Source organism: Tinamus guttatus, unplaced genomic scaffold (assembly GCF_059628265.1).
Source record: "Tinamus guttatus ecotype Peru unplaced genomic scaffold, ASM5962826v1 Tinamus_guttatus_pri_ptg000368l, whole genome shotgun sequence".
NCBI lineage: Eukaryota > Metazoa > Chordata > Aves > Tinamiformes > Tinamidae > Tinamus > Tinamus guttatus.
The window spans coordinates 1,944,328-1,958,056 of NW_028288902.1; the positions used below are offsets into that span (position 1 = coordinate 1,944,328).

General features: G+C 38.7%; 1 protein-coding gene across 1 annotated transcript; it reads left to right on the forward strand.

The window, feature by feature from the left end:
- Positions 1-394: 394 nt before the first annotated feature.
- Positions 395-2,181, forward strand: AMIGO2 (adhesion molecule with Ig like domain 2). Its single transcript, XM_010228009.2, has one exon. It carries the CDS (start codon positions 518-520, stop codon positions 2,081-2,083), a length of 1,566 nt encoding a protein of 521 aa, XP_010226311.2. The 5' UTR covers positions 395-517; the 3' UTR covers positions 2,084-2,181.
- Positions 2,182-13,729: the final 11,548 nt, after the last annotated feature.

Below are 13,729 nucleotides of genomic sequence, written 5' to 3' on the forward strand. Positions count from 1 at the left end.
AGAAATACATGTAAATGCTTCCCATTAGATAAGAAAAGAACGTTTCTAGATAAGGCATTTCTTTTTCTTGCATCAGAAGTTTCATTTCCGTGCTGACCTGGAAACAGGTAAGAGATGCAGGAATACTCCACAGATGAGCACTTCTGATGATGTATTTTTGTGATCTGTTTGAAATTACATTCCATGGTTCAGGGCTGAAGAATTGTTGCAGTTTTTGGAGAGGAAAAATCATATCTGCAATATGAATATTTATAGAAGAGCGAAGAGTTTTGTGTTTATAGAAAAATGCCAAACCATCACCTGAGAAGAACTAGATTTCAAAATTACCTATGTGAAACAGAAAGGATTAATTCACTTTATTTGCTCAAAGACATGAATAAGAAATCAGGCAGGTCATGAATCTTAAGTGTTAATATACTGTACTTCTGTATTCCCCTTTGACAGTGATTAGTACAGAGCTAACTACACGTATAATCTCTGGCAAGGAGCATTGGGACACAGCTAAAGGACAGTCACAATGTCTTTAAACTGCTGGACAATTCCTACTCTACTGGGTGCTTTTAAGTTGAACTGCAAGGGACTGGCGTGCCTCTTGGTTCTTGCAGTGAGTGTTTGTGGCAATGCCTCGGGGATGTGTCCGACAGCCTGCATCTGCGCCAGCGACATCGTGAGCTGCACCAATAGGAACCTCTCCAGGGTGCCGGGAAATCTTTACAAGTGTATAAAAAGACTGGATCTGAGTTACAACCGAATTGGGTTTTTGGAACCTGAATGGGTTCCAGTACTGTTTGAGAAACTGAACACTTTAATAGTCAGTCATAACAGCATTAGTAGTATTATCACTGGAAGTTTTTCCACAACCCCAAATTTGAAGTACCTAGACTTGTCATCCAACAGCCTGAAGTCGCTGGGCAGCCCTTTGTTTCAGGAGCTGAGGGCCCTGGAAGTGCTCCTGCTTTACAACAACCACATAATGCAGATAGAGCCTTCAGCCTTTGGAGGATTGTACAAATTGGAAAAACTGTACCTGAGCTACAACTTACTCTCACATTTTCCACTGGACTTGTACATTGGAAAGCATAAATTGACAGAACTGGCGTTGCTGGACGTTTCCTTTAATCACATTCAGGCGATGCCTATTCAGCGCCTGAGTTCAGTGCCAGCCAAGTATCTAAGTGGAATTTATCTTCACGGCAACCCATTTTATTGTGACTGTACCCTCTACTCCATGCTGATCTTCTGGTATCAGAGGCACTTCAGCCCTGTGGTGGACTTCAGGAACGAGTACTCCTGTTCATTGCGATCGGATCCAAGAGGTTACAACAAGCTGCCTTTACTGCACGACAACTTTCTGAATTGCTCAGAAAGCACCATCAACAGCTCTTTCCAAGCCTTTGGGTTCATTCATGATGCGCACGTTGGCGACAGACTGGTTGTGCCCTGTGACAGCAGGATCAGCGACGCAGGCACGTACTTCGTTTGGCTGAGCCCAGACAACCGGCTGCTGGAGCCAGACAGGGAGACTGACAACTTCAGGGTGTTCCACAATGGGAGTCTGGAGATAACGGATGCCCAGCTGGAGGACTCCGGGCTGTATTCCTGCATTGCAATAAATAAGAAAAGACTCCTGAATGAAACCATAGAGGTTAGAATAAATGTCAGCAATTTCACAGTGAACAGGTCCCATGCTCACGAAGCATTTAACACAGCTTTTACCACCCTCGCTGCCTGTGTAGCCAGTATTATTTTAGTACTGCTTTATCTCTATCTGACCCCATGTCCGTGTCAGTGTAAGGCAAAAAAGAGAAAGAGAAAGCTCAACCAAAGCGGTGCCCATTCGTCCATCCTGAACTCCACGCCGCCACCAGAGCTGCCTGCTGACGAGAAGAAGGCAAGCACCGGTAAGAGGGTGGTTTTCCTGGAACCCGTGAATGAACCAAAGCATGGTCAGAATGGGAAAGTAAAACTGTTTCCTAATGACAATGTCATTGCGGAGAGTATCTTAAAAACTACCCGAACAAAATCTGACTCTGATTCTGTCAACTCTGTGTTCTCAGATACACCTTTCATGCCATCAACTTAGTTTGCTGCCTGTATTTGTATTGTGCAGTTACGTTTCTGAATACCTCCTTTGCTTGTAGCAACCATCAGGAAAAAAATAAAATAAAATAAAAATAAAAAGAGGAAAAATGTTTTAAAAATGATCTATTGTCAGTCATTGAATAGAATCTTGCCTGTCTGAGTGCAGGACTATGCAACAAGTGGTGTCTTACAAGAGAAGAACAAACACGACAACATGAATGTGCTCAATGCAGCAGTAGCCTTGGCTTTTACTCTCTGGTTTGTATATGCAGCAATCACTCGTGCATGGTGAGGGGTGCTTTGAGTGCATACCAACGGCTCTTTAGAACTAAAGGAAGGATGATGCCTATATAAGATTCTCAGTTGTTCTGGTAACCCAGCTCCTTTTCAGAGAGTGTGCAAGAAAACAAATCTGAGTACTGAGAAGTGTCTCTCCATGCTCTCTACAATTCCTTTCACAGGCCTATCAGCTCTTTACATTAAAATCCCCAGGGAAGAAAAAGTCATAAATTTTGCTGCAGTGATGGAAGAGGAGGAGGAGGAGGAGGAAGAGGAGGAAGAGACTTGCCCCTAGGAAGCCTAGCAACACTATATAAACATTTATAGCAATAAAATGATAATGTGGTTTCCTGGTACTGCACGAAAACTTTAAATGATAGGTACTTTATTTAAAACTCAAAGTAAGGTGACCAAACTTATCAAATACTGAGAGAGAGTGAGAACAGGTAAAAGTAACGTGTTTGCCTTGCAATTGGATTGGCATAGGAATGAATGCTGGCAGCCATGAGAACTTGGTTAACCAGCACTAGCTCATCAAGATGCAATAACATCTTTGCTTGAGTTTATTTTCAGCTGGTCACTGTGTGCTTGGACTTGCACACTCTGAAATTGAGAATAAACTTCCAATTGGCAGTAGGTCTTCCTGTTTAATCTTAGGGAAAGATTTGTTTCATTTCAAATATAACTTCTTAAAGTCAGTGAAACACTTCATTTGATGCTTTTAATGGCACAAATGGCACATATCTCCAGAAGCCTCAGGAAATTTACTTTCTAAAGATTTTTATTACAAGAGGAGATAAAGCATTTGGACCAGTTCCTGAAAAATGTAGAACACCCTCCTCAGTGAATTCAGAAAGCTCAGCTTTTCTCTGGACTTGGCCCTTGATTTCTACTTACTGCTTCCTTCCTTGCATAAATCGTTATAAAGTAGGGTTGTCCTGCACTGGCTGGCCTGCCTGAAGTGTTGCATTAATAGGAACTTATTGTTGTAGTCACTATTTCCATTTTTTAAAAATTTTGCTTACGTTGTACCTGGACCAGACTTTGCCAAGCTTTCTCAGATTAATTAGTCCAGATTCGGAGGAGTCTTATTAGGAATTACATCTTATTGAAGATTAATTGGAGCACATTTTTATTCATTCTGTCTTTGGAGAATATATTGAAAGGGTAAAAGATAAAACCAAAGTCAAAGGGCCACTGGATATATGGGAGCATAGTTTGTTTTTGAGAGGCTTGCTATAATAGTCGCTTGCCGTTTTTGTGACTTCTTTTGAGAGGCGTCATGATGCTAAAGCTTATATCTGGCTGAGCTAAAGCTATCAACAATTGATTTGCTATGGAGAAATCCTGATGTAGCTAATTACTTGGAATCAAGCTGTCTGGAAAGAAGATTATATCAGGAAACAGTATTGCTGCAATATGCACAAAGTATGAGGAATTAGAAAACAGGAGATTTTGATTCAGATATTCGAGGAAATGGAAGACAGAAATCCTTTTTGTAAGCACAGGATTTGGGCAAAAAAGATCAGCAGACATTTGGGTGTCTTAATTGTGCATTCACGGACATATTTTTAAAAACAGCTGCTGCTATTGAGCAGGTTATTGTCCTTTTCATAAAGCTGTCTGCCTTTTTTTATCTGCATACATTCATTAAAACAAAATCAATGCCTTTACTTATGAAGTCTGATGGAAAACAAGTGTTGTCTTCTTTGTTAAAATTGGTGATGTAGCTGGGTCTTCTGTCAACCAGGAAAAGGCTTGACCTTGAAGATAATGTTTCCTTCTTGAAAAAATTTAATTTAAAATATTTAAATAAGCTCTGTAAACTGCTGTGGTGCCATATGTTTGATCATACTCCATTCTATGGGGAGAGGGCTTAGTGGCTCTTAAAAAAAGGACTGAAACTTTGGTAAGATGATAAGATAGAGTGGGAAACGAGAGGCAGATATATGGAATAGGAGATGTGATTGATTAATTGAATGTTCCTGGGGAAAGTTGTGCTTATTGCTGTAGCACTGTGCAAATATTGTGGTCAGTTGTCATATATCACTTTAATTGACCTGGATTTCAGTGTTTACAAGAGTGCTGACAGTCAAATCTAAATTGGACTGGAAAGGAAAACAAACTGTTGTCCCTGTGGCTGACAGCCAGATGTAGATACCTCCTTAGAAGCTATATCTGAGCAGGTACACTGCATTGCTTATGTATAACACAGCATGCTGAATTAACTGGGCACATTTTAAAAAGGTCTTAAATAAATAAATAAATAAGGTAGATCCTACATCCTTCTTTTCACAAGGCTGCTCTCCTGTTACAGAAGCATTAGGATTTGTGGGATCAGGATTATGCAGCTAGATGACTAGAGAAGCTAAATGTAGTTCTAAATGGAAGATATTTACTATGATTTTAAGTTGGCTGTATTTCAGCAACTGCTTGAAAGTGCTCGACAATGCATCTGTGATTATGAAAAAGATAGTAGAACTGGAGCTTCTGGAGGAGCTTGTGCTTGCTGCTTTTTCTCTGCATTCATCACAACCTCTGAGTTCAGCAGATGCCCTTTTAGTAAAGATTTTCATAGCCTTTGCATAATATTTATCATACAGCATGGGTGCCACAAATCTGCAATCGCAATCCTCTTCTTCACAAGGTGTGGAAAGCCAGTGCTTACTGTTCCTCTTCTCTGACAGCAAAATAAGGCTTCCTGAGTCTTCTGGGTTGGGGTGCAAGCGGAGGCTCCCTCACCGCAGCTCCAGTAAGATCTGCCCTTTTGGAGAGGCTTTTCCTGGCAGTCTCTTCCTACTGGACTGAAGCCCTGTTTTCCCTATTAGCCTATGTCCTGACTTTCACATTACTGCTTGCAGCAAGCTGAATGATGTTTTTAATTCATGAGCTCAGATTTGCAAGGCACCAAGTGCTCTGGCTGCAATCCAGCCATGCTCTTAAAGGGAGTTTGCAATAAGGCAGAGGTATGAATCCCTTAATAAGAAGTCTCTGATCATATGTGGGGTCATTTCCTCTGCAGCGTATCCAGAATGAGAGATTTCCTGGAAAGCTGAGATAACCACAGGTAGATGTTGCTCTCCCTCATCTCCTTTTTCAGGCCTGAGACTTTGTATGACTCCTTTGAACCCAGGTCCTCCACAATTTGAACTGCAGTGAGCAGCTTTTCTCTTACTCGATGACCTGTTGCATGAGGTCCAGCGCACATCAGAAACAAGGACAACAGCAGCAGATGGCTCTTGGATATTGTGTCCTTCATGTGTCTCCATTGCTGCACACGCCTTCAGTGTGTGCATGGTTAAAAACCACCAAATTGAGTCCTAATATATTTACCTAAATGTGGATTTTACAGATTTTGGAGGACCTATCTGTGAAGCAAATTCTGTCACAGATGCAGGTATGAAAGCAATGAGAACAAAAGGAAAATGTAAGAATATCTATATTTATTTTTGGAGATGCAGAGGTATCCCAAAGTTGCTGAAGAGATCACCTTTTAATAGATAAAAGGACAATGACTGCCTGTTTTAATATATAGTCTAATTTTAATATTAACTAAACAGATATAGTGGAGAAAAGCTTTTTATTTTGAATTACTGGCTTAAATTCTTATTACAATATGCTATAGGTGCATTTTTCTCATTATACAAATGTGTTTTCCTTCCCTCTGTAGAGTAACTTTAATTAACTGGAAGAAGTACCACCTTGTTTGTTTCTCTCAATGAAGATTCCACTGGGTAGGGAAGGGGAGAAGGATCAAGAAAGAGGCAATCAATCAGTTTGATACCACAAAGCTATCAGTAAAAAGTTAAGTGTCAATTGAAGTGTTTGGGGCGGGGGGGGGGGGGGGGAGGGGTTGCCCTTTTTTAACTAAAACACAAGATTAACCAGGTATGTACTGATTATTTTAATTAATTTTTCTGTCTGTCTGCTTTGTCTACTTATGACTGGCTTATTTAATCTTTTAAAGCCTTTTTTTTTAAGGAGTAAGCCTATTCACATAAGTTCATGAAAAAAAAAAAAGTTATCTATCTAGATTGACTTTAAAAAAATCCTCACTAATATGAAACAACTCTCTTAAAGCAGTTCTGGTACCCAAACAGACTCTCTGGTCCATATGATTTATTTTGATGACAGCCAAGGAACTTCCGTAAGTATTTCCCTGGCTAGCTAGAGCCAAATTGCATCATACCGATCTTTTCTAGACAATTGGGAAGATGCTCCCTTCAATCAAATTATCTACATCTACCCCCTTTGTTGAAACCATCATTTTGTCCTACTACCAACAATCTTTTGAGTTCAGCACATTTATTTGAGCTTTTTGACCACATGCAAACCATTAGCAAGCTACTGTGACATGTATCCGAGATAGGGGTGATAGGAGAGAGGAGAAGCAATGGGGAGGAAAGGAATACATTTGTTGAGGAGCTGCTTAATATGCTACAGCATCAGCTTTGCTCCTTGAACCTTAATAGGCAACAGATACTAAAACCAAAATGCTCTCAAATGCCAAAAAAGAGAACTTCAAAAGCCTCCATGCATGTTTGATGCTGCAGATGTGTGCCCCTTCCACTGAGGCTTAGCAAGTGTAAACACTGCCCTTTGCCTAAGACAAAAAGTCCTTTCACAGGAACAAAAAGACTTCTAGCACTTTCTCTAGTAGCTGAGGTACTGTTGGCAAGAACAGCCACAAAATAAATTAACTCAGATAAGCACCACTGTTGCCTGGAGCAGCTCAATTAGCCTTTTGCACTTGAAGCACAGGGTTTTATAGCACTAGATAGAGCCTCACACCAGACCATTTTGGACTTTTGTCCTCTTTGCTCTTTTTCACTGGCTCAAAGATCACTGAAAACCAGTGCTTTTATTACATTCTTTTTACCTCAGTATTTAGAGCAAATGAAATCTTGAGCCCTTTCCCAGGCAGTCTGTTATTGCCTAGATCTTGGTGGAAGAGAAACAAAGCTAGCTTCCACCTTTATTTTAGTGCCAGAACATACGTTCATTCCGATTGAAGGCATAGGGGAGACAGAGTTATTATGATGGTGTAACTGCTGTTACTGACATAGTCAGATACGTCATCCTAGACCGGATCCTGCTGCAGGAGGTGTTTTGCAAGGGGACAGAGGCTGCATTTTCATTTCTAACTGCTTATTAGATGCTGTTTCTTAAAGCAGAAATAAATGTATTTCAGCTATTGCCTGAAATCCTTTCAGATCCTATTTTTTAAGATAACATTAAGGCAAGTGAATGATGTTTGTAATTGCAATTGCAATTTGTTTTTAGTAAAGAAATGAATTTCCTCAGTCCATCTCCTCTCCTTATCTTTTTGTCCGTACACCAGAGAGATAGTTGTTCCATTTTTCATTGCATTTGTCTCTCCTCCCCTGTTTATTTTCAGGCACAGATAATCACTGCATTACAATTTAAGCAAAATGATCATGTTGCTGTGAAAGCTATGTTCCGTATGTTCTGTAGAGGTAAGCTGATTTGTTGACTATTTTGTGTTGTATATCATTTCACATTTTTAAAGTGTATTTAGACATGCTGCTATTATTGTTGCTACATTTGTGATACATTATTCTCTCAAAATTTCCTTCCCATTACAGGAAAAAAATATCAGCAAAATGTCAGAAATTGCTTCATTTTCTAAAAACAGTAATTTTTGTCTTTTAATGCTTTTATGTTTTTGTCTTTTAATAGTTCCATCTATTAGCTCACACTTAATCTGGAGACAGTCTGCTTTGAATAACACCTACTTTCTATCAGTTGCGAAAGCTAGCTTCTTCTCTTAATCTAGACAAACACTTTTTGTCTGAATAGCACTGCTTTACCCTACATCCACAAGGCTGGTCATCACATTTGATTCTAGATGGAGTCTGTGTGTGGTTTAAGAAACGTTACAGATATGTAGAAACTGTGTTTCTGTAATCTGTTTTGCGTTTCTGTAATCTGTTCTCCAATAATTTTATTTCGAGGTTAGCATTTTGGCAGTTGACGTTACTGTTCTGTATTAGAGAAAATGAATTTGTGTCAATATTCCACCTGTAAAATTACCATTGCAAAGTGTTCTATGCTATGTTCAGACTCCTAATCCAGTCATGTGCCTCTCATGGCACGTAAGTCAAAGAGAGTGATAAGATTTTGTGCTGCCTGCTCTGTAAAACCATCGGACCCTGCACCTTATCTACTCCGTGTAGAGAAATTTTGGGGAAGCAAGTCAGAAGGATCATCATGCTGTTTATTTGGCACATTCATGATGTTTCATAATACAGAAATTCAATAGAAGGAAGTTCTAAATCTTCATTCGCAGCTAGGAGTCTATTCTGTCACTCCAATGATATTTTCATATCCTTCATCGTAGACTTTAAAAGGCAAATCTTTCCTTCCTTCCCTCTCATATACAGTAGTATCAAATTATACCTATACAAATAACACAGAATTATTGCAATATTTTCTGCAGCTCGAGTACAGACTTTGCACAGGAAGGCATAACTCTTCTGGAATTGACTCCCAGCAATTACACAAGAGTCACAGACCATGTAAGTTTTCATTAGCAGTGCAGATATGTTCTCTGCTTTATTATGCAGGATACATTTCGTTAGGATGACATTTTTGTGAATGTGCCCTTTTTTATTATTGAGGCTCAGAATACTTTGTCTCCAAGTATTCACCACACAATTCATTAAAAATAGAAATGTTGCAGAGGAAACTTTTTACTTTTTGCCAGAGCAAAATTATTATCCATGAGTTAAAGGCAAGAAAATAACGTATTGGGGTCAGATGACAAAATAGAAAGATAGGAACTCAGATTTTTGAAAATATATTAAATCTTAATACTGTCTCAATTATTTTCTCCTGTGGGTGAACTGAAAGATTATTTGTTGCCTTAATAATGCAGACACATTTATCCTGGAAATGAGAAGACTTTATCACTTGGCAGAAAAGGAGTACTTTGTTTCTTATCTTTAATTGTCATTATGGGTGAGCTCAAGCTACTTTGTTTACAGTAGGAAAATCATGATAATATTAATCCATGATCTCACTAAGAGGCAATGGAAAATTGGTAAGTGACAGTAGAGGACTTGTCATCTGGGTGATCCTTTAAGTTTTTGTGCTTCTGAGGAAATCTCTCCAAACCCTTGCTTGAAAAAATAAAAAATTTCAGGAGAGATAAAAAATCTTGTTATTGAAATCTTAGTGTTTAGGATTTAATTTTCCTTCTTGCAGAAAATCAAGTGAATAATTTATTTGTGCCATACGGCATAATGTAACATTTTTAAAGATGTATTCATCTAAAGGCTGTGACATTGCCATAATATGTGTGCTGCTTTCAGCTTAGTCAATTAATATTGCATCGTTGTGGTGGGAGGAGGACTGCTACAGTAAAAGGGAGAAATTCATGTATATGTCTAAAGACTAAATGTAAAAAAGATAAAGATGACTTTCTAAGGTTCTCCCGACACTCCTGGTGTTGGAATGAGTGTCCTTATCAAAGTCAGAGGAAACATAACACTTCTGTCCATTAACTGCGCCCAGATGGACCAACTGCATCTGTCACCAGAACTGATTGATGCCACAAATTTCAGGTGCTGCAGTACTCTGAAATAAAGCGAAGTAGGACAGGCCTTATCTTTCTGATAGGAGCATTTCTCTTTCCCAATGCCATCAAAGGAGTTAGACCAGCCTTGTACAAGACTTGAACAAGAAACTTCATATATGCGTAGGAAATTTGAAAACAGAATTTACGACTCCATCTACAACCAGAAACATTGTTAAGTGTATTTTGCTAATGCTTAGTTTAATATCTGACTTCAAGCAACGTTGTGGAGCTTGATTCATCAATGTCTGCAAATGATTTGATTTCTTGGGACAGGAAGCATTAGAGTAGCTCACATTATATTAGGCTCTTTCCCCATTATGGATGTTTCTTGAATACATTTCTGCAGTGCAGTACGTGTACAATGTGCTTCAAGGAGGAAAAGCTTTCCCAGGGAGGCAGTTACCAATACACAACAAATGCAAATTCAAATGTAAAATATTAGGGAAAATTCCTTTGCTGTGACCATAATATTTTCACACAAGTGCTCCCAAGTTCTAACTTCAGCCTGTTGCCATCTGCTTAGCTTTCTTCTGTAGCTAAAGAAGAGAAATTGTTTTCACCAGAAGTCAATTTAGAGCTTCAAAAAAGCCTTTCTTACCCCATTTCTTATTACACAGCGAAACCAATGTCACAGAATTCAAATTAGCCTTGGGAAAGCTCCCGTAACAGACCATTTTGGGTTCCTCTCAAAAGTCACGCTCTCAGCAGTGCATGCACTTTTCTATAACACCCATGTTAAATGACTTTCCAAATACAGATGTGCAAAGCCAACCCATGAAATCTAATTCAGCGCTGGAGTCGGCAAAAACGAACCCTAGTTGATCTCTGAAGATTCAATGCCAGCTGACATTTCTGGGCTGCCAAAAATGCTGAGTTTGGCAGCAAGTTTTCTAGGCTCCTCGTTGCTGAGAAAGAGTTGTCACCACGAGCTCTCTGTGGGTAGCACTAGAGTATTGCTTGCAGTAACCCACTGATGGAATCAAGTTCAGGCTTTGCTTTCTCCCAGTTGTATTTTCTTCTGTGGATGGCAGTATTTGGAAGCATTACTTTGCATCTTGCTTTTATTTGGATTCTACAGGAACATGTGAATGTAAAATAGGCTTGCACTGCCCCTGCGTAACCTCTTCCTCCTTATTCTCTTCTTGTCTGTATCTTGTGAGCCTGGCTCTGAGCTGGCTAGCTGGTGGAGATGTGCACATGTTAAGAGGTGCAAAGAAGACCTGAGATGTTCAAAGAGGTCTTTTTTTACCCCCAAGGCCTCCTTGCAAAGATGAATAGTCTGGAACTGTTCCTCTAAATTCTAGCAATCTGGAGTACGTGCTGGATCTAGGCCAAAGTTTTAAATTAAAGTTGACTTTCAAAGTCAGGTGCTCGGAATATTTCAGAAACCCTCTGAGGTCATCAGCAATCTTTTCATGAACAATATACACAAATATACCATGGCTATGAGCAATAATAATTTTGGCAGCCAGAGCACAAAGTGGCTACAGTTTCTGTTTTCTATCATTGTTTCTAATTTAAGGATATGACAAACAAATTTTTTCAATACAGTCACCTATTTATTAACCATCACGAACATCAGTGAAGTTACTAAGGCTAGAAAGCTTTGAACTAAATTTGAGAGGAAGGGACAGTAAAAAGACTAGAATTAAGTAAAAATAAGTGTGATTCAGTAGTAAGACTGGAGAAAAGGGGAAAGAGAAACTTGCACTGGAGAGATGAAAGAAAACAGCAGAATAGTCTGCAAACATCAGGGATGTCTATACTCAATTCTAAGAGAATGGACATAGACAAAAAAGATGTTCATACATAAGCAGTACTTAGTATGAAGTCTTAACTGCAAATTCTGCAAGAGGAAGAAGAAATGGTAACTTCTCTAGGAAGGACACACAAGAAAAAATGTGAAAAGTAGTTGTCTTCTATTTAAAGACAATACATATACATTCCAAAATTCATAGGGACATAAGGGTAGGATAAAAGAGTCTTCGTAAAGAGTTAAAGATACTTACATTTTAGGTAAAGAAAAACAAGATTAGGAGAAGACTGGATAATGGGTTAGTTAAAAAAAAAAAAGCTTCAGTAAACTTGGGGAACTGTTAGGCGGAGTCTCACAAGAAGATAATCTAAGGGAAAGATAGGAATTGCAGATAGGAGTTACATCAAATGCACAGAAATAACCTCAGTGGAGACAAGGTGAAAAATAGGAAGCAAAGTACATTACAACTGCATGAAGGTCTTTTAAGAACCTAAAATCAGGTGATTCATACAAAAAACTAGAAATAAGGGATGTAATTATGTGTGAATTTAAAAGGAACCTCACCAAATGTATGGATAAATTCAAAAAGGCTAAGATGCTAACATTACTATGGAACATTAAGACACACAAGATATAATAAATACATAAAGAGCAAAAGAACGGCAATGTAAAGGTTCATTACTCATCAGACAGTGCACAGAGCACTGGAGCTTTCAGTGAATTCACTGAAAAGATTAATTTCTGATCAGAACCTTAACCATGTTAAATTTAATGTGAGAATAGGAGCATAGCCAGAATAGAGAGAAATTAAGTTTAAAAATATCTGGATAAACTAAGCATAATTCAAGCCATCAGGGATTGATGACATTAAACCTTGCATGCATAAAGGAGTAGGAAGAAATCTCTGAAATATTCACTATTATCTTTGAAAACTCTCAGACAATGGGAAAATCCCAGAGAATGCCAGAAAGGCAAACACAATACCTGCTTTTAAATACAAACAAACAAACAAGGAATTATGGATTATTTCTCAGTTCCTGGAAAGATTCTGGAGCAAGTGGTTATATAACCAATTTAAAAGTGCCTGGAGGATCCTAAGATGATAAAAATAGCTGACAGATGTGACAACAACAAATTGTATTGATCCTACTTCTCTCTGACAAGTTAACCAGCCTAGGCTGAATAATTGGGACAGCTTTCCAACCACCTGGACAGCAACACTACAGATTAAACTGTTGGCTGATGCTGTCACATCTTTCTTTTACTGGAATATTTTTTAAAAAACAAGTTAGACGTGCATCTTCTGGGAATGACGTAGACATCCTTGGTCTTTCTTCAGTGTAGGAGGTTGAATTAAAGGAGCTGTAGGATACTTTCCAGTCCTACAGCTATAGACAATGTTAGTTTGGGTCCCCTTACCCTTGCCCTGTGACTTATGTTGCATTTTTCATGTTCTACATGCAGATTTCCTGAAGTCTGTTTAGGATTAAGTAAAAATTATTTTGAATAAGGGTGACCTGAAAATGAAGTGGTTTGTGTGTGACTATTCTTCACAGCAGAAAATAAAAAAACATTTTTTACCTCAGAGATCTGTTTTGGTTTTGCTCCTTAAGTTCATACAAATAGTAATTCAGAAATTTACTATGAGGATTTACCTATCCTCATATTATCTCTGAAACAGATGCCATAGACAGGATAACAAAATATCTGGTGGGTGGACAAAGTGTTCTCATTCTATCATAGGCAAGAGTGCAACTGGCAGCTGTTTTCAGAGCAAACCCTGAAAACCAAGCCAAGTCTCCTGAAGCAATGTCTCATACTGAACATGATGGGAAATGTTGGGAAAATCTCGGACTGCGCTATTACTTGTAAGGCAGCTCCACAAAACAAAATTTCATTTGGGTTTCCTTTTCAAATATTTCCAAATCACTGGACCGAGATCCTGCCTTAGCTGTGGATGTTGATGACAATTTTATTCTCTTCCATCGCTTCTATGAGTGCACACAGTTTTC